The 15,549-nt window shown below is 43.1% G+C and overlaps 1 protein-coding gene across 1 annotated transcript in view; it reads left to right on the top strand.

Annotated features, from left to right (window-relative positions):
* ADAM12 (ADAM metallopeptidase domain 12) overlaps window positions 1-15,549 on the top strand; it is a 189,065-nt gene that overhangs the window by 96,728 nt on the left and 76,788 nt on the right. The window contains exons 4-5 of the mRNA XM_036386247.2: window positions 11,344-11,422; window positions 14,918-14,994. Coding sequence (XP_036242140.2) covers window positions 11,344-11,422; window positions 14,918-14,994 — 156 coding nt within the window. The remainder of the gene's footprint in view (window positions 1-11,343; window positions 11,423-14,917; window positions 14,995-15,549) is intronic.

The following is a 15,549-nucleotide window of genomic DNA, read 5'->3' as shown; positions in this document are numbered from 1 at the left end:
GAAAGAGGCTTGGAGGGAATGATTCAGGGAAAAGGAGAGATGATGGAGAAAGATTAAAGCAAAATGCAGGGCATGTAGGAACATAATTAATGGCTAAGAAGGAGAAAGGAAGGAGGAATATTTCAGCCCCCATCCTTTCAGCTGCCTTCACCCTACAAACTCACTCATTGCTTGGAAGCTCAGGCCCATGGTTTTGTTTTGAATCACCTCATCCGAATTTTAAGTCTTATCTGGAAGCAGAGTTAGTTGTAAATGAGCCATCATCTCCTGAGAGAATAGCCTGATGTTATTTGAAATATCCTGCAGGCTTTCCCAGGACACCACAGTGCCATATCCCAGCAGCTGCTCAGAGTTTGGGATGTGTTCAGGGGCTGAGGGTGGGGACAACCCCTGTCTTTGAGGATGTGCTTGTTTCAAAAGTGGTTCAGGTGTCATCCAGTGACACCTGTGTGCAAGAGATGTGTGCAAGAGATGTGTGCAAGAGATGTTCTGCTGGCAGAGCCAGAGAGCAGCTGTGGGGTTTTGGATGGGAGTGGTGCTGACAGGGGTTGACAGGGGTCCCACACAGGTAAGAACAACCCTTTTGCTCTAGAAAACCCCATGAGCACTCCCAGGCAGCTCCAAACAAATCCACCCAGGCTCCTGACACACTGGGGATGTTCCTGGCTGGTTTTCTGTCCCACTGAACTTGGGTTTTGTGCTGGGCACTGAAATCAAAGCCTTCTCCAGGGGAGCAGCCTCCAGAGCTGCAGCCCGGTCATGCTGCCAAATTAATTGATCTTCATGGAAGTCACTGCTTTAATTGGGGAGGAAGAGTGGCAGGAGACACTGAGAACACCCTTGTGAGCTTGTGTTTCATCTCAGCTTCCACCCTGCATTGATCCCTGGCTCACAGAGGACTCAGAGGCAGAGCAGGAGCAGGATTTTGGGGAGATGTAGAATGTTCCTCCTCTTCATGAGTTATGTCCTTAGTACTGGCCACTGGGGGAGATAGAATACAGGACTAGGTACACCTTTGGATTGACAAGCTGCCATTTATTTTAGGGATTTTGCACCTACTGAGTTTTAAGGCAGATTTACAGGCTTGGGGTTTAAACATAGATTTAAACACAGAGATCTCCTTGGGGTTTAAACACAGATTTAAACACAGAAATCTCCTTGGTTTTTAAACACAGATTTAAACACAGAAATCTCCTTGGGATTTAAACACAGATTCAAACACAGAGCTCTCCTTAGGAACTCTGCCCTCTTCACTCAGCCTTTTATAAGGTTAGTGAGAGGCACACTGAGGCACAGGGCAAAATAAAGATACATCTCTGGAAATCCATAATTCTGCAAGTGAAATGTGAGCACAGCCTGCCTAGAGCAAATGGTTCATGCTGGTGGCAAGGAGGAAATTGTGAGTTTAGTTAAAAACAAAAATACGATTTCATGTTTCGACAAATTGGCAGAAATGGCAATAAAACTTCTCTAAAATTAAAAATGCAAATGCAAGCCTAGAGGCACACACTCCAAAGCAAGAATAAGGTACAAAAAGGATGCAATTGTTGGTTGGAGTCTAAGGATAAACTTAGGCTCAGTGACTTTTCATTACTGTAGGAGCTTGGCTTCCTAAAAGTATTGCAGATGCTTGCAATAACCTTTTGTAATCCCTCAGCTCTGTTTGCATTTTGTTGTATTTTAATAAGTTCTGATTTTTCATTGGACTTACTTAAATTTCTATGTTTATAAATTTTCCATGTTAAGAGCAGTTTTCTTGGATCTTTCAAGCAGAATTCCGTAGCAGTCTGAAAATGTTCAGCTGCAAGTACACCCAGACAGTTTGCCTAGTGACATCTGTTCAGCAGCATAATTTCACTCAGCTACGAGTGACATATTTTAATTAACTGAGACATTTCAAATAGAATTTGACAGCTTTCCAGCCCAGTATCTCCAAACTTACTACTTACTGAAAATGTGCCATCCTAGGAGTGCTACAGGGCCTAGGAAGAATGTTTTAGTTTTATGAAAGGCAGTGCTGGGATGTTGTAAAATAATGCATTTAAAAGATCATGTCTGCCACTTGTTGTGGATTTTTTGGGTCTTTTTTTTTTTTTTTTAAAGTTGGGATTAAATGTGTGAGATGGTATTTTCTTGTTTGGATCCAGATGTTTATTAGTTTTTATTTATATTATAGTTTCACAAACTGTGAGTTCTATAGTAATTTGCTCTAATAAGTTAAAAATTGAGTTGTGTCTCTTTTTTTATAAGGCTTTTTAAGGATAAACTGTCTAATTAAGAAATTGCACTTAAATTATTTTTACTTTTAACTCAATAATACACAAGTAGTTAATAACTAACTACTTGTGTTCTGCACAATGCAGATTTTTTATTTAATTACACAATACTGCCTAAACTCATGGAGAAGAAGGTGAAGATAAAGAAGGACTAGTCTCTGCTTTAAAACTTCTATCTTGTTTTATATATATTACTATATTTTAAAACTTTAAACTCTGCATTTTACACTGCGTGATATTACACATTTCTATTCAAGCTACACACTCACAATGTTAGTTTTATTATTCAATTTTGGAAGTTTTCTCGATGGCTTCAGGTTAAGTGTAGTGGGTTTTGGGGGGGGGGTCAATGTTTGTCAGTACAGAAAGTGTAAAATTCTCAGTACCCAGGGTTCCAGCAGCCTGTGATGTTTGTGCCTGTGAGCTCCTGAAGCATCTCCGTGATCCTGGGGAGCCTTTCAAGCCTTGGTTTTATCCAGGGCTCCCTGCACCTGCAGCTCCAGCTCTGTACTGGGGAGGCAAGATCAGAATGTCACAAAAAGCTCTTAGATTATCCTGCGCAGGTTTTAGTGGAAGCACAATGCTGGGAAGCGTGCTTCCCATCAGCAGCCACAGCACTGCCGTGTGAGGAGCAGATCCTGGAGGGGCAGCCTTCCAGAAGCTTCCAGGAAGCTCCAGAGCAGTGTCAGTCTTTGGTCCAGCCCAGGCCAACCCAGAATTCTCACAGAGACTGGTCTGGGCTCAGCCTGCAGGGTGGCAGAGCCCATTCCTGCTGACTCCTGCCACAGACACTGCAGAGGAGCAGGAGTTCAGTGGTTATTTCACTTTTGGCACATTGCTGCAGGGTTCCACTGCGGCCATTTCCATGACCTGAAATTGAAACCACTCAGTGCAGCTCGAGCAGTAAAGTCTCCCCAAAGCAGGCAGCCCACAGGCTTTGCCTGAATGTACAGAATTGTGTTTTCCCTTCAAAAATCCATTAGCCAGTAAGCACCAGCACCTCTCTATTGCTGGCAATTTGTGGCTTGTGTTATTCTGGAGCCTTTCCTGAAGTGTTTGCTTTTTATGGCACCCAGCCCAGCTGACCCAGTGACAGGATTTCTGTTCATCCAGCACACAGGGAAGCTCAGGGAGCTGATCCGAAATATTCCTCCCAAGAACAGCTCCAAGAGAGGTGCTGTAAGCTCTGGGATATCAGAACTGGACAGTGAGAAGCAGTCAGGAGGTCTTTGAGGTTAACATGGGAATGTTGGGACTCCAGTTGTGAGTTTGGCTTCTGGGATGTGTGAGGTTGATCAGCTCCACTCAAAGTCCATGGAGGAGCTGCCATTCCCTTTCCTGCTGAAGTTTTGCTGTGTGGAGACACAGTGAACCTTCCTGGCCTTCCTTTGATTCCTTCACATGTTCCCTGTGTGTTGTTTCTTCCCTCAATGCCCATCTGAGGTGTAGGGTCACCTAAACCCATCCCATTAGGGACACCCTGGACATCTTGACCAAGTTTAAGCCATTTTAGGGAAATAACTTGTTGTTACTCATCTACTTTGTTGGAAAAGTGTTATTTATCTTCTTTATGCTTTTCCCACACACTGGTTAGCAGTAGTCTCTTCATTAACATTTTGGAATTAGAGTGATGAATAAATGCTGGAGTTTTGGCAGGTAAATGCTGACAGAAATGTGACAGTGAGTGATGGAAGTGGGGTGTGCACTGAGGGCCCAGAACAGCACGGGAGGCCACCAAAATGCTGGATTTCATTTCAATCTTTGCCCATTGAAATCTGGGGAGGTGAAGCTCATGGATTATTTGCCCAGCAGCCAGGGAAGCAGAAATCTCTCAACCACTGGGTGATGGCCAGCCAGGGAGCTGTGTTCCTCCTCAGGTTTGTCGGCTCAGGCTGTTGGGTTTTCTGCATGCTGCCACCACATGCAGTGACAAGTTATGAGCACTGGGTGCTTGTGGGCTTTGAAAGGAGGATTTGTCCCTCTTCTCTCCTGTTCCCAGCAGGCCAGGGAGCAGCTAAGTGTGGAAGTGCCTGTTCCCACACCCTGTCCAGGGATCACCCAGAACATGGATCTCACCTGCAGCATGTGTTTGTCAGAACTGGCTCTCAGTGTGCCAGGCACTGCTCCACCCATTCCAGGGGATATATCTAAACACGGACTCCAATAGGCACAGGGTTATATGGATTTCTGCATCAAAAGGACTGGGTGCTAGCACAAAGACATATTTTCCAAATCTAGTGTATGATCTACTCCAATTGTCTATCTCCAGGCCATGTGAAATAGGCTGCAGGCTCCTACCATAGAGTTACTATTGAAACCTGGGATGCTTGGTTGGTTTCCCAGCTATTATAGTTTTATTTTACTCCCTTCTTTGCCTCTGAATTGTTGTGCTAATAAAGCTCACGAATTTCAATCTCTCAGGTTCTTCAATTATGACATTGCAGCCCCTCTGTGGCAGCACGCTGGAGTGTGGCAGATAGGATATTATGAAGTGGAGACATTCAATGGGAAAATGTCCAAAAACAGTTCAAATCACTTAAGATAATTAAACAAGGGAAAGAATGTGGTGTGTTTAGAGAATATGAGATGGTTTTGTGAATAGAATGGTGTTAGGTACCCGTGCATGAGAAACTCATTACCCATGCTGAACTCATTTTTTACATTGTAATGAGAAAGAAGAATTGAAAAACACCTCTGTGAACATCACTTTTGTGGGTGCTTGCACTGAGACCACCACAGCAGAGGCAGCAGGTTCAACAGACTTGTTTATTCCTCTGGATGTACCTGGGAAAAAATGCAGCAATTGAGGAAATAACAACTAATTTCAGTGTAAAGGTCAAAATGACCCGAATTGAGATACTTAAGAATTAATGGAGTAGGCTGGTGTCAGCAGGCAGAATAAATGACATTTTTTATAACTGCCTGTTCACCATGCTGCTTCAGGCTCTTCACCTCCCCCAGATGCAAGAAAGGTTTCAAATGCATTGCCAGAGGGGTTTTAATAAGAGTTTGTATAACAGAGTGAGGCAGTGCTTGAGTGGGGAGAAAACAGGCACTTGAGCATTGGGAAAAAACTCTGAGTGAGGGTCAGGGTTGTGTGTGACAGCATCCCTGAGGGGAAGGGAGGAGCACAGCCACACCTGAGCCAGCCCTGCACCACCCCTGTGGCACTGACTGCCATCCTTTACAAAGGCACAGGAATATTCAATGTTCTCCCTAAAACAGCAGTTCCTACAGCAGAGTGACTGCACAGAGCTGTGAATCAAAGGCAAGGGGAAGCAGAAGATCAGCCTTCAGAGCACACAGAATGTTCTGTTCCTCTCCAGAGGTCAGTGGGGCACAGCACCTTGTCTCCACTACTGAGAAACCAGGTAACCAAAGGGGGGCATCCCTGTGATGCTGGAGCCCAGGGTCTGCTCCTGCTGAGATGATTGATGCTGGGATTTTTCCTGAGTAGCACTGACATGAGGAATGCACAGTTCTTGTCTTTTTTTACAGCCTGATATTCTGTACTTGGTGCCTGGGTGGCTGAAGGACAATTGGATAATAATCTGCACTTTTTGTGCATTAATAATAATAATAATAATAATCTGCATTTACATCACTGTGTAAATGACAGATCTACCAAGAAGGAAAGCACTTGTCTCAGCTGGTGAAAGAAGTGGGCTAGGAAGCACTAGAAAGGCTGGATTTTGGGAAATGCATCATGACAGTAACACCTGTTGGAATGCAAAGTGACCTCCCCTGGAAGGTGGTGGGATCAGAACTGCTCCTGACGTTTGCAGCTCCATGGGGCAGAGCCTGGTTTGATCCATGGCACACTGGGCTTCCAGGAGGCCCTTGCTATGATCCACTGGGTTTTTTCCATCTCTGACTCCTGTGACTGTCTGTCTGACTTTCCCTGGGTGATGAAATATCATTATAACCTTTTGAAATAATGTATCGGTGCCTGGAGAGCAGAGACTGATTTTCCCATTTGCAAGTGAGAGGCAGTGTGTTAAATTACCACTCCTGTCATTAAATGGATTGAGGGGAAAAAATCTGATGTGCTTGAACCAGGACACTTTTCCCCTCCCCAAACAAACCACCTCAGATTTCACCTTGTGGGGGGCCAGGAAGGTGAGGATGAGAAGTTTAAATGAAATTCATCATATTCTCTGAGGCTTAGGTTGCTTGCTTGACACCTGAAAATGTTTCAGCAAGTCTGACATGGAAGCTTTCTGCTGATTTACAGAGGATGAGGGAGCCTGTGCTGTGTCTGTCAGAGATCAGGAGGCATAAAATTTATCTTTCTGGGCCATGGAAGCTTCTACTTGTTCATTTGGCTCTGGGAAATTTGATCCTGAACAGCCTGGTCTAGTGGAAGGTGTCTGTGCCCATGGCAGGGGGTGGAACTGGATGGGCTTTACAGTCCCTTCCTTCCCAAAGCATCCTGTGATTCTGTGAAGTGTGGAAAAATCACTGTGCTGATAAACACAGTGACCAAGTGTGTAAGCGATTGTGCTCAAGAATTGCACTCTGCATCTTTGAGGCATCAGTGAGAAAGTTGTGATGTTGTTCCAGCTGATTTTTATAAATCACATCAAGCAGCTGATGCAGTTCATAGCATTTGTTTCTGTCTTTCATGCAGGGCAAAGTATTGATAATCATCTGGTACTGCTGAGCATTGTAGCTGGCAACATTTGAAACTCCAGACATGGTGATGAATTGCTCTGTGATATATTAATGTTATTTTGATCCCTGCTCTTTCAGAATTACATTGATCCAATTAGGTTAAGTAGCTTGCCATCTAAATTAATTTACTTTCCTCTATTAATCTCCTTTACTCTGGGTCAAAACCAGAAATGTAAATCAATCCATTGTATTGCATATCTTTGGGGGGGTGGGAGGGTAATTAAATTACCTGATAGATACATATGCTGGATTGATTGTTTGCTGTGTTGAACATTATTGCCATAATTGGAAAGTGAAGTGGTGCACACTCAGTAGTGGAATTTGAGTGCTTGTTACACTTAATTTTCATAACCTGTCAAGAAATGCCTTGCTGTCCCTGGGTACCAACCCAGTGTGGTGGTGTTCACAGGGGTCCCAGGACAAGGGAAGAGATGAGAATCTTGACTCCGTGTTTCAGAAGGCTGATTTATTATTTTATGATATAATAATAATTTCATTATTTATATAAGTTATATTATATTTACAATTAATATTAAAATATTTAAAATTTAAAAATTATTAAATATTTATATATAAATATTATATTTATAATATTTATATTATTTTATTATATAATAGTATATTATATTAAAAGAAAATTATATATTAAGACCATACTAAAAGCATAGAAGAAAGGATTTCATCAGGAGGCTTGAAAGGAATAAAAAGGAATGGAATGGAATGATAATAAAATCTTGTGACTGACCAGAGAGTCCGAGACAGCTGGGCTGTGATTGGCCATTAATTAAAAACAACCACATGAGACCAATCAAAGATGCACCTGGATGCATTCCACAGCAGCAGATAATTATTTTTCTTTTCATCTGAGGCTTCTCAGCTTCTCAGGAGAAAAAAATCCTAGCAAAAGGATTTTTCATAAAATACGTCCGTGACAACCCTACACACCCAGCTATGCAGATTTTAGGATATTGGACATTTTGCAAGTGGGGATAAAAGCTCCTTCCTCTGCCAGGGAGGAGCTTGGACTCCCTGGCAGCATCTCAGAGGTGCTCCCCCTGTGGCTGTGGGGAAAGCCTTTCCCTGCTCAGTGTCAGGCTGGCACAGCAGGGCAGGGCCAGCAGAGCAGGTGTCCCAGCCCTGATGTCTGAGGTACCAGCTGAAGGAGGGCTGGTGCAGAGCCCCACAAAGTTCTCCTCTTTTCCCAGTGCCATGTGAAATTTCCATGGTTTGATATCGTGGAATCACAGAATGGTTTGGGTTGGGAGGGACCTTGAATCCCATCCAGTGCCATGGCAGGGACACCTCCCACTGTCCCAGGTGCTCCCAGCCCCAGTGTCCAGGCTGGCCATGGGCACTGCCAGGGATCCAGGGGCAGCCACAGCTCTGTGTCCCACACTGGGACATTCTTTTGCTTCCCTTAGGTCAGTCCCAACAGTGGGATTCCATCATCTTGGTGCTCTCACCAGTGTTTTACAGCTCACACTTGGAATTCTTCCTTTCAGCCAGTATTTTCAGGGTCTAAATCAAACTTTCATCCTGACAGGGACAGGGCTGACACCAGGAATTTGTTTACCTGCTATTTCCTCACTTTAGTGGGAAGAACTTTCCATGGAAGACTGAAACAAAAATAAAGCTCTGATGTGAGGAATGAGATCCAACCCAGTGGCTGGGAACTGAATGTTGGCACAGTTAAAACAGATACAAAGTGCAGTGGGTTTAGGTTGGGCTTGGTTAAAATCCTGCCAGGTTTGTGATAGCTTCATCTTCATGGGAGATGAAGGCAAGGGCTCTTTACAGTGGGAAAATGGATCTGGTTCCTTCCCTGTCATTGTAGCAGAAGATAAATTTGGGTCAGATGACCCCTGTAATGGGGCAGGGCAGGCTGGTGATCACAAATCCCTTCTGGTGTTCAAACCTATGGATCTATGAAGTATTTTCTAAATCTGTGCCTCAGAGCAGAATGAACAGCAGCAGAAAGGTCACCTTTATCATCATTGCTGTCAAACACCTTGGAAACAGCAGAGCACAAAGCAAGTTGCTCAATCACTTTGCCCTTCTGCTACATCTGTTACCTGTACCTGTACTTTTGTCCCATTAAATGAAACTCACTCCCCTGTCCTGGATGGAATCCCATTTCCAAAAGCTGCACAGTGAAACTCTGTTGGCTTCAGCAACAGGATCTTGCCTTTACAAAGGCAATTAATGCCTGCCAAGTGCAGAAGTGAGCAGTGTTAGATAAATAATGATAATTATGAAAGCAGCTGCTCTTTGTCATAATGAGACGGTAGGAAACAGAGAGGGACTTTTTGCAAGAGTGTGTGGTGACAGGACAAGGGGAGTGGCTCCAAACTGACACTGGGTGGATTTGGATGGGATTTTGGGCAGGAATTGTTCCCTGGCAGGGTGGTGAGGCCCTGGCACAGGGTGCCCAGAGCAGCTGGGGCTGCCCCTGGATCCCTGGCAGTGCCCAGGGGATGTTGGATGGAGCAGCCTGGCACAGGGGAAGGTGTCCCTGCCCATGGCAGGGGTGGCACTGGAAGATCTCAAAGGTCTCTTCCGACCCAAACCACTCCATGAGTGTTGGGTACAGGCCCCTGTGCTCCTGGCAGGGTTTGTGGGGGCTGCAGGCACGAGAGGTGAGGTCACCACTGCAGCCAAGTGTCCTTTGAGGCCCCACGGGTGTCCCTGTGGAGCTGCTTGGTGGGATTTATTATTGTGCATCTAAATCAACACGAGGTGTTTGGTTGGGCACCCAAATCCTGCTGTGGGTGTGGTGCTTGCCTGAGATCCAGTTCCTACAAACCCACCAAATGCTGCAGTGTTTTAACATCCCATATCTATTAATTAATATGGTAATATTTCCCACAAGCTGAAAAATTTAAAAGTTAAATGTGAGAATCTCTGCTTGAGTGCTCACTATAATGTGTTGGGGCTTCATTTTTTTGCCTTGCCACTTCCATATTTTCTTTTTTCCTTTTCTTTCTTAATTTTGGTCTTGTTTAATTCTTTTTTTTTTTTCCTACCTCAAGATAGAGGCTGGGTTTTCTTTTTCTTTTAAAGCTGGGTTTTCTCCACAGTAAGTGTTTGTAGAGCTCCTAGCACAACCAGATCCTGATGGAGCCACTGGATATTAATGTGCTGCAAATTAATCAGTAATGAAAATTAAATGTGTGTTTATACTCCAGTTATAATGTTTATACAAACACAAGAAGTATGTACCCCAACTGTGTAATGGTTCCCACCACAATATTTGCAAGGATGCAGCATTAACCAGCTTTAAATAAAAGTGCCTTGTTTGTTCAAATGAAGAACCCAAGGGAGAAACACCTCTTAGAAGTGGAACAGAATGAACATTGTGAAACACAGAGCCAGGGATTTTCAATATTCTGCACTCTCCAGTTTTCTGAGGGTGATGGTGGCGTTTATCTCTTGGCTCCTTCTGTATTGTGCTTTTGCAGCTCACCAGAAATTTTGTCAAAACTCAAGGGTGTTTGGGATGAGGAGCACAACTCAAGACCTGTGTTAGGAGTAAATGTGAATGTGTTCCTCCTTCTGGCTCTGTCAGAAATGCTCTTTAGATAAGGAGTTGAAAGCAGATCAATAGCAACACTTTTTTTTTTTTTTTTTTTTTTTTAAGAGGCAGATGCCTGAGATGAGTTCCCTACAAAAAGCGAAGTTTCTGTGGTTGTCACACACATGCCCCTCCCTGGAGGTTCCTGGAAAATGACAATTGCAAGTCCAAATTTTTTATCTCCTTGCCAAAGGCAGGAGGGGAAGTGTGGAGAGAATGGGAACAAACTGCCTCGTCCCAGTCATGATCTTGCACAGTCTCCTGTGGAGTCGTAATATTTTCATTTGTGAATATCCCTTCAGATGAGCAGGGTAAATCCAGTGCTGTAAATTCTGTGCTGTTCATGCAGTGTTTCCCTGGAGTGTCAATAGGAGGAGTTTGTTTCACTCCCCAAGTGCTAAATTAGTCTTTGGGTGGTCACTTGCTGATGAATACAACAGATTAGATGAAAAATAAGGAACACAGGGAAAACATTTTCCTTTTCTACAAACCACCATTACTTAACAATACTCTAAACCCCAGATCTCCCTAGATTTAACCTAAAATGTGTTGAAAATTACATGGAAGATTCAGCACTGAAATGTGCTGGCACAGAGTCCTCATTTGGAAGAGAAAACAGTCTGGAAACTTGTAGTCTATTCACAATTACCACAGGAAGTGTTCGTGTCCTGCAGCTTCAATATTTGGAGTTCCATTTTCCCTTATTCCCCGGAGCCATTGAATCCTTAATGCCTGCCTTTGATCCTTATCTCAAACAGAACCACTGAAGGATAAATTCAAGGTGAGGTGGCCTCAATGTTCCCTGTGCTCTGTTTTTTGCAGGGGCCTGCTGGCCAGAGGCTTCACAGAGACCCATTACCTGCAGGATGGCACTGACGTGGTTCTCACACGCAATCACACGGTAAGGCTGGGCTGTCCTGGGCAATTCATCCTTCAAATCCAAAATATCCTCTGCCAGGATCTGAGCCCTGGCATGAAACAGCTCAACATGTGGCTTTTTTTGTTTTGGGTTTTTTTTTTACTGTTGCCTTCAGTGTCTTTGTGACTGCTCTGATCTTACACATGAATTTTTAGAGGCAGCCTTTGAAGGCGAGCTCTGGGGTGAACCACGTGGCTTTTAACATTTGTGAGGTTTTTTTCAGCTTCTTGGAAATAGACCCATTAAAATGTGGTAATTATGGCAGATCAGTTATGGAGAAAAGGCCTGGTTCTGTTTGGGGGGGGAAAAAAACCCTAAATATCTGATTTCCAGAGTGCAAAAGTTCATGTCAGAGATTGGAAGGCTTGGGTGTCTTTCCTCACTGGGGAGGTCATGGGGAGGGTGTTGGTTGAGCTTTTTTTTTTTAAATCCAGGCCATAAATGTGTTGTGGATGTACTTTATACTTGTATTTGTGTGTATGTATGTGTATATTTATGTGCATGTATAAATATGGATCTATACAAAATATGGCTTGTTAAAAGAAGCATTTAAAACTGCTTTTTACAAATAAAAACCCCTTAAGGCAGGAATGTATTTTGTCCTCTGACAGCATGAATGCCTTAATTAGAAATAATGCAGCAAGCCATTTTAATTACAAAGCTTATCTTTTATCTGCCTAAGTCCCATAAAGTATTTTCTCTGTTATGGTATTTACTCACTGACACTGTCAGCAGAGACACCATGCTTTGTGTTCCCATCCATAACAGGCTTTGCTGGGATCAGGGGAAGGAATTATTTCTCTGCATAACATCTTACTTCTGAAGAAGCATCTTCATTATAGCTGCAGACACCCCAAGTAAAGCAATCATTTCAAAAGCTTTCAGGGCTTTCATTTTGCTGGGTGCTCATATCTCCTTCCAAATCAGCTCAGGAGAAAATAGTCATTTGTTTTGGGAGCAGGAAGGCTGCAGAGACTCCTGAAGGAAGTAAAAGGAAATAAATGGAACACATGAGTCTTTCAGAGATTTACCTGAGTTAACAGGAGTATGTGTACAGCTAATGACAGGTTTTTCTTGCTAAAATACAATATCTGTTTGCAAAATGGCAAAGTAAGTCATGATTAGTAATGACAGTGCATTTTGCTGCCTAAAAAAGAGAGCTCAGTGCATTCATTTTTCATTAAATGCTGCAATACAGTTGAGAAAAGACAAGACTATGATTTTATTTTTATATCTCTTCTTCACTGAGGACATCAATACAGTCTGGAGTTGAAACCAAATCTGATTTTCCATTGAAAAGTTGCTTAGTCAAATTCTGCCTGGAGGTCAAGGCAGGTTTGTGGAGCTGTCTCTTGGGCAGTTCTCTAGCACACAAGTCAGTGTCTAGGTTATTTTTCAATTTATAGCACCTGGAAAATTGTCAAGACCTGCTATTTATTAAATGATCTCAAGCAAGTATAGAGTACTGTTTTAAGTATGATGGATCAGCCTTTGGTAATTATTTGTTTTTAAGGGGTCACCCATTTTATATACTAGTTTGCAGGAATAAAAAGATTTGATAGCAGAAAAAAGTCCTGCAATTCAGTGGAATTACTGAGCTAGAAATCAATTTTCTCCCAGTCCTGTTGCAGGCCATGCTCTGATAAGTTTACATTTTCGATATTGAACTTTGGCATCACATTGCTGGATCTCAGAGAAATTGTGAAATGGGCCACAACCAGGAGCTGAGAGTTAATAAAATGACAAGTTGTATGTGGAGAGGGAAAGAAATCAGGCCCTTTGCCATAATTCACTCTTAGATAAAGACAGCTGGACCACAGCAGCAGCTGTGCAGGGTGAGATATTGGCTCCCCTCCCCATTTCACTGGCCTCAGCTCTGGCGATGCTCAAACCCAAAGATTTCTTTCTCAGGAGCTCTAAACTTCACCTCATGTTTGCTTTAAGCAATGAGAATAAACCTATTTCATTTTTGCTTTTATCATATAAGAAATTCAGTGCTTGAGTGGGAGGTGTGTTGATTGTTCTTCTTCTATCATGGATGCATGGAACTGGTAACACTGAAATAAAGTGAAATAGTGCATGCACACGGAAAGTTTGACATTCATAGCAATTGTGACTGAAGTGATCACCCCAAAAAATTCAATCTGTGACTCCTTTCTATTATGGCTTTATCTTTGCTAATGTGTTACTGACTCTTCATGAGGATTGATGATAAAAATACCCAAGAGTAAAACACTCTCACCCTGTTTCTGTCATTTCTTTCACTGACAAAAGCTACTGAGATTTGTGTTTACAAAGTCAGAGCTGACTGCTCAGTGTTCACTTGCTCGTGCTGGAAATCAAACAAACATTTTCTCTGGCACAAACTTATTTACAGAAAATTCCTGTCTGAATCATTCCATCTTGCCCAGACTGTTGCTTTCTTCACCAAAATCAAGGTGCTTTTTAGAAACCTGCTGTGAGTGAAAACCATGCCCCAGCCTGGAAAGGTTAATTAATGCAATAATGAACCAAGCCATGAGAGGCACAGGGAGATGACTGGAGTGCTGCAGCACTGATAACTTCCCTCTGCACTAATCAGATGGGAACCTTGCACAGCAGAGTTCTCACTTTCCAGGTGGTATTGAGAATGCAATATAACCTTTAGTCAACAATAAAATTAGCCTTGATTCCAGACAGATATGTGGATGAGCTTAGAAACCCTCTGTTGTGGGTGCCTTTTGCAAGCAGTGGATTATTAAAGAAATATAATAACCAAGGCACAAAATGAAATTGGACTGTTGTCTCTCAAAGTAGAAGCCCCCCCTTTATTCTTGGTTTTTTTAATAACATGCAGCTACTTGGTTGGGTATTTCAATAAAAAATTTCATTTCCAACCTGTTTCCCTTCTCATTTGCTTTGTGATTTTTTATTTCAGGTTCTAGGGTTGGGATTGGCTTTTTTATGTTTCTCTTTTCACATTCCTGCCTCCTATAGGGATACACAGATTTAAATGCCCTTAAATAAAAATAGGAGTCTATATAGAAAGGAGTAAAATGCAGCAGCTGATTTGTTAATCTGATTATTTTATAAAATATTAAAATAATATTAAAATATTAAAATAATATATATAATAAAGAGATATTAGAATAATATAAAATATAATCAAATGTTTAATTATTGTGGCTTTAAATACATAAGACAGAAAAAGGGGGTCAGTCATACAAATCCAACATTATTGATCCTTCACAAAATAAGAATACAGAACCAAACAAAAAACCTCCTATAACTTTTTGAGCTTTGGGAGCACTCAAGGTTTTTATTTAGGACTCTTTGGTCTGTTAAGCACAGAGAATATTTGGTGGGACAGGAAAGGTGCTGCCAGTGAGATTCTGAATGCTGTGGCCTGAGAGTGATAATCACCTTGAAATAAAAGGGCTGGAAACCCAGGAGCAAAGAGGATTTGTGACCAGTGAAATGTTTTCTCCTCCTGCACAGGATCACTGCTTTTACCATGGCCACGTCCAGGGGTTCCCCGGCTCCTCCGTCAGCCTCAGCACCTGCTCGGGACTCAGGTGAGCCCAGATTTCAGCAGAGTTGGAGCTCCTGAGAGCTGGGTTTGGCTTTTAATGCATGATCCAATATTGGGGAAGGGGCTGGAGCCCCAGGAGGGGCTGAGGGAGCTGGGGAGGGGCTCAGCCTGGAGCAAAGGGGGATCAGGGGGGACCTTGTGGCTCTGCTCTGGACCCTCGGGCTCTGCTCCCAGGGAACAGGGGCAGGAGGAGAGGGAATGACCTCAGGGTGGATATTGGGAACAATTTCCTCATGGAAAGGTTTGTCCAGGCCTGGCACAGCTGCCCAGGGCAGTTTGGAGTCCCCATCCCTGGAGGGATTTAAAATCCAAGCAGAGGTGGCACTTGGGGACACTGGCCTTGGCAGTGCTGGGAATGGTTGGACTCAGTCATCTTTGAGGGCTTCTCCAACAGAAATAATTCCATGATTCTCTCTTTTTCAAATGTTGGATGAATCCCCACAAATAATTTTCCCTCTGGTTGCTCTGAGGAGAAAAAAACAAAGAACAGATAACACAGTTTTGGGGGGTTTTCCAAGAGCCATCCCTTGTCTCCTGC

This window comes from Molothrus ater, chromosome 8, assembly GCF_012460135.2.
Source record: "Molothrus ater isolate BHLD 08-10-18 breed brown headed cowbird chromosome 8, BPBGC_Mater_1.1, whole genome shotgun sequence".
NCBI classification, from domain to species: Eukaryota; Metazoa; Chordata; class Aves; order Passeriformes; family Icteridae; genus Molothrus; species Molothrus ater.
The sequence above is the reverse complement of the archived record's forward strand: the minus strand, read 5'-3'. Positions and strand labels throughout refer to the sequence as shown.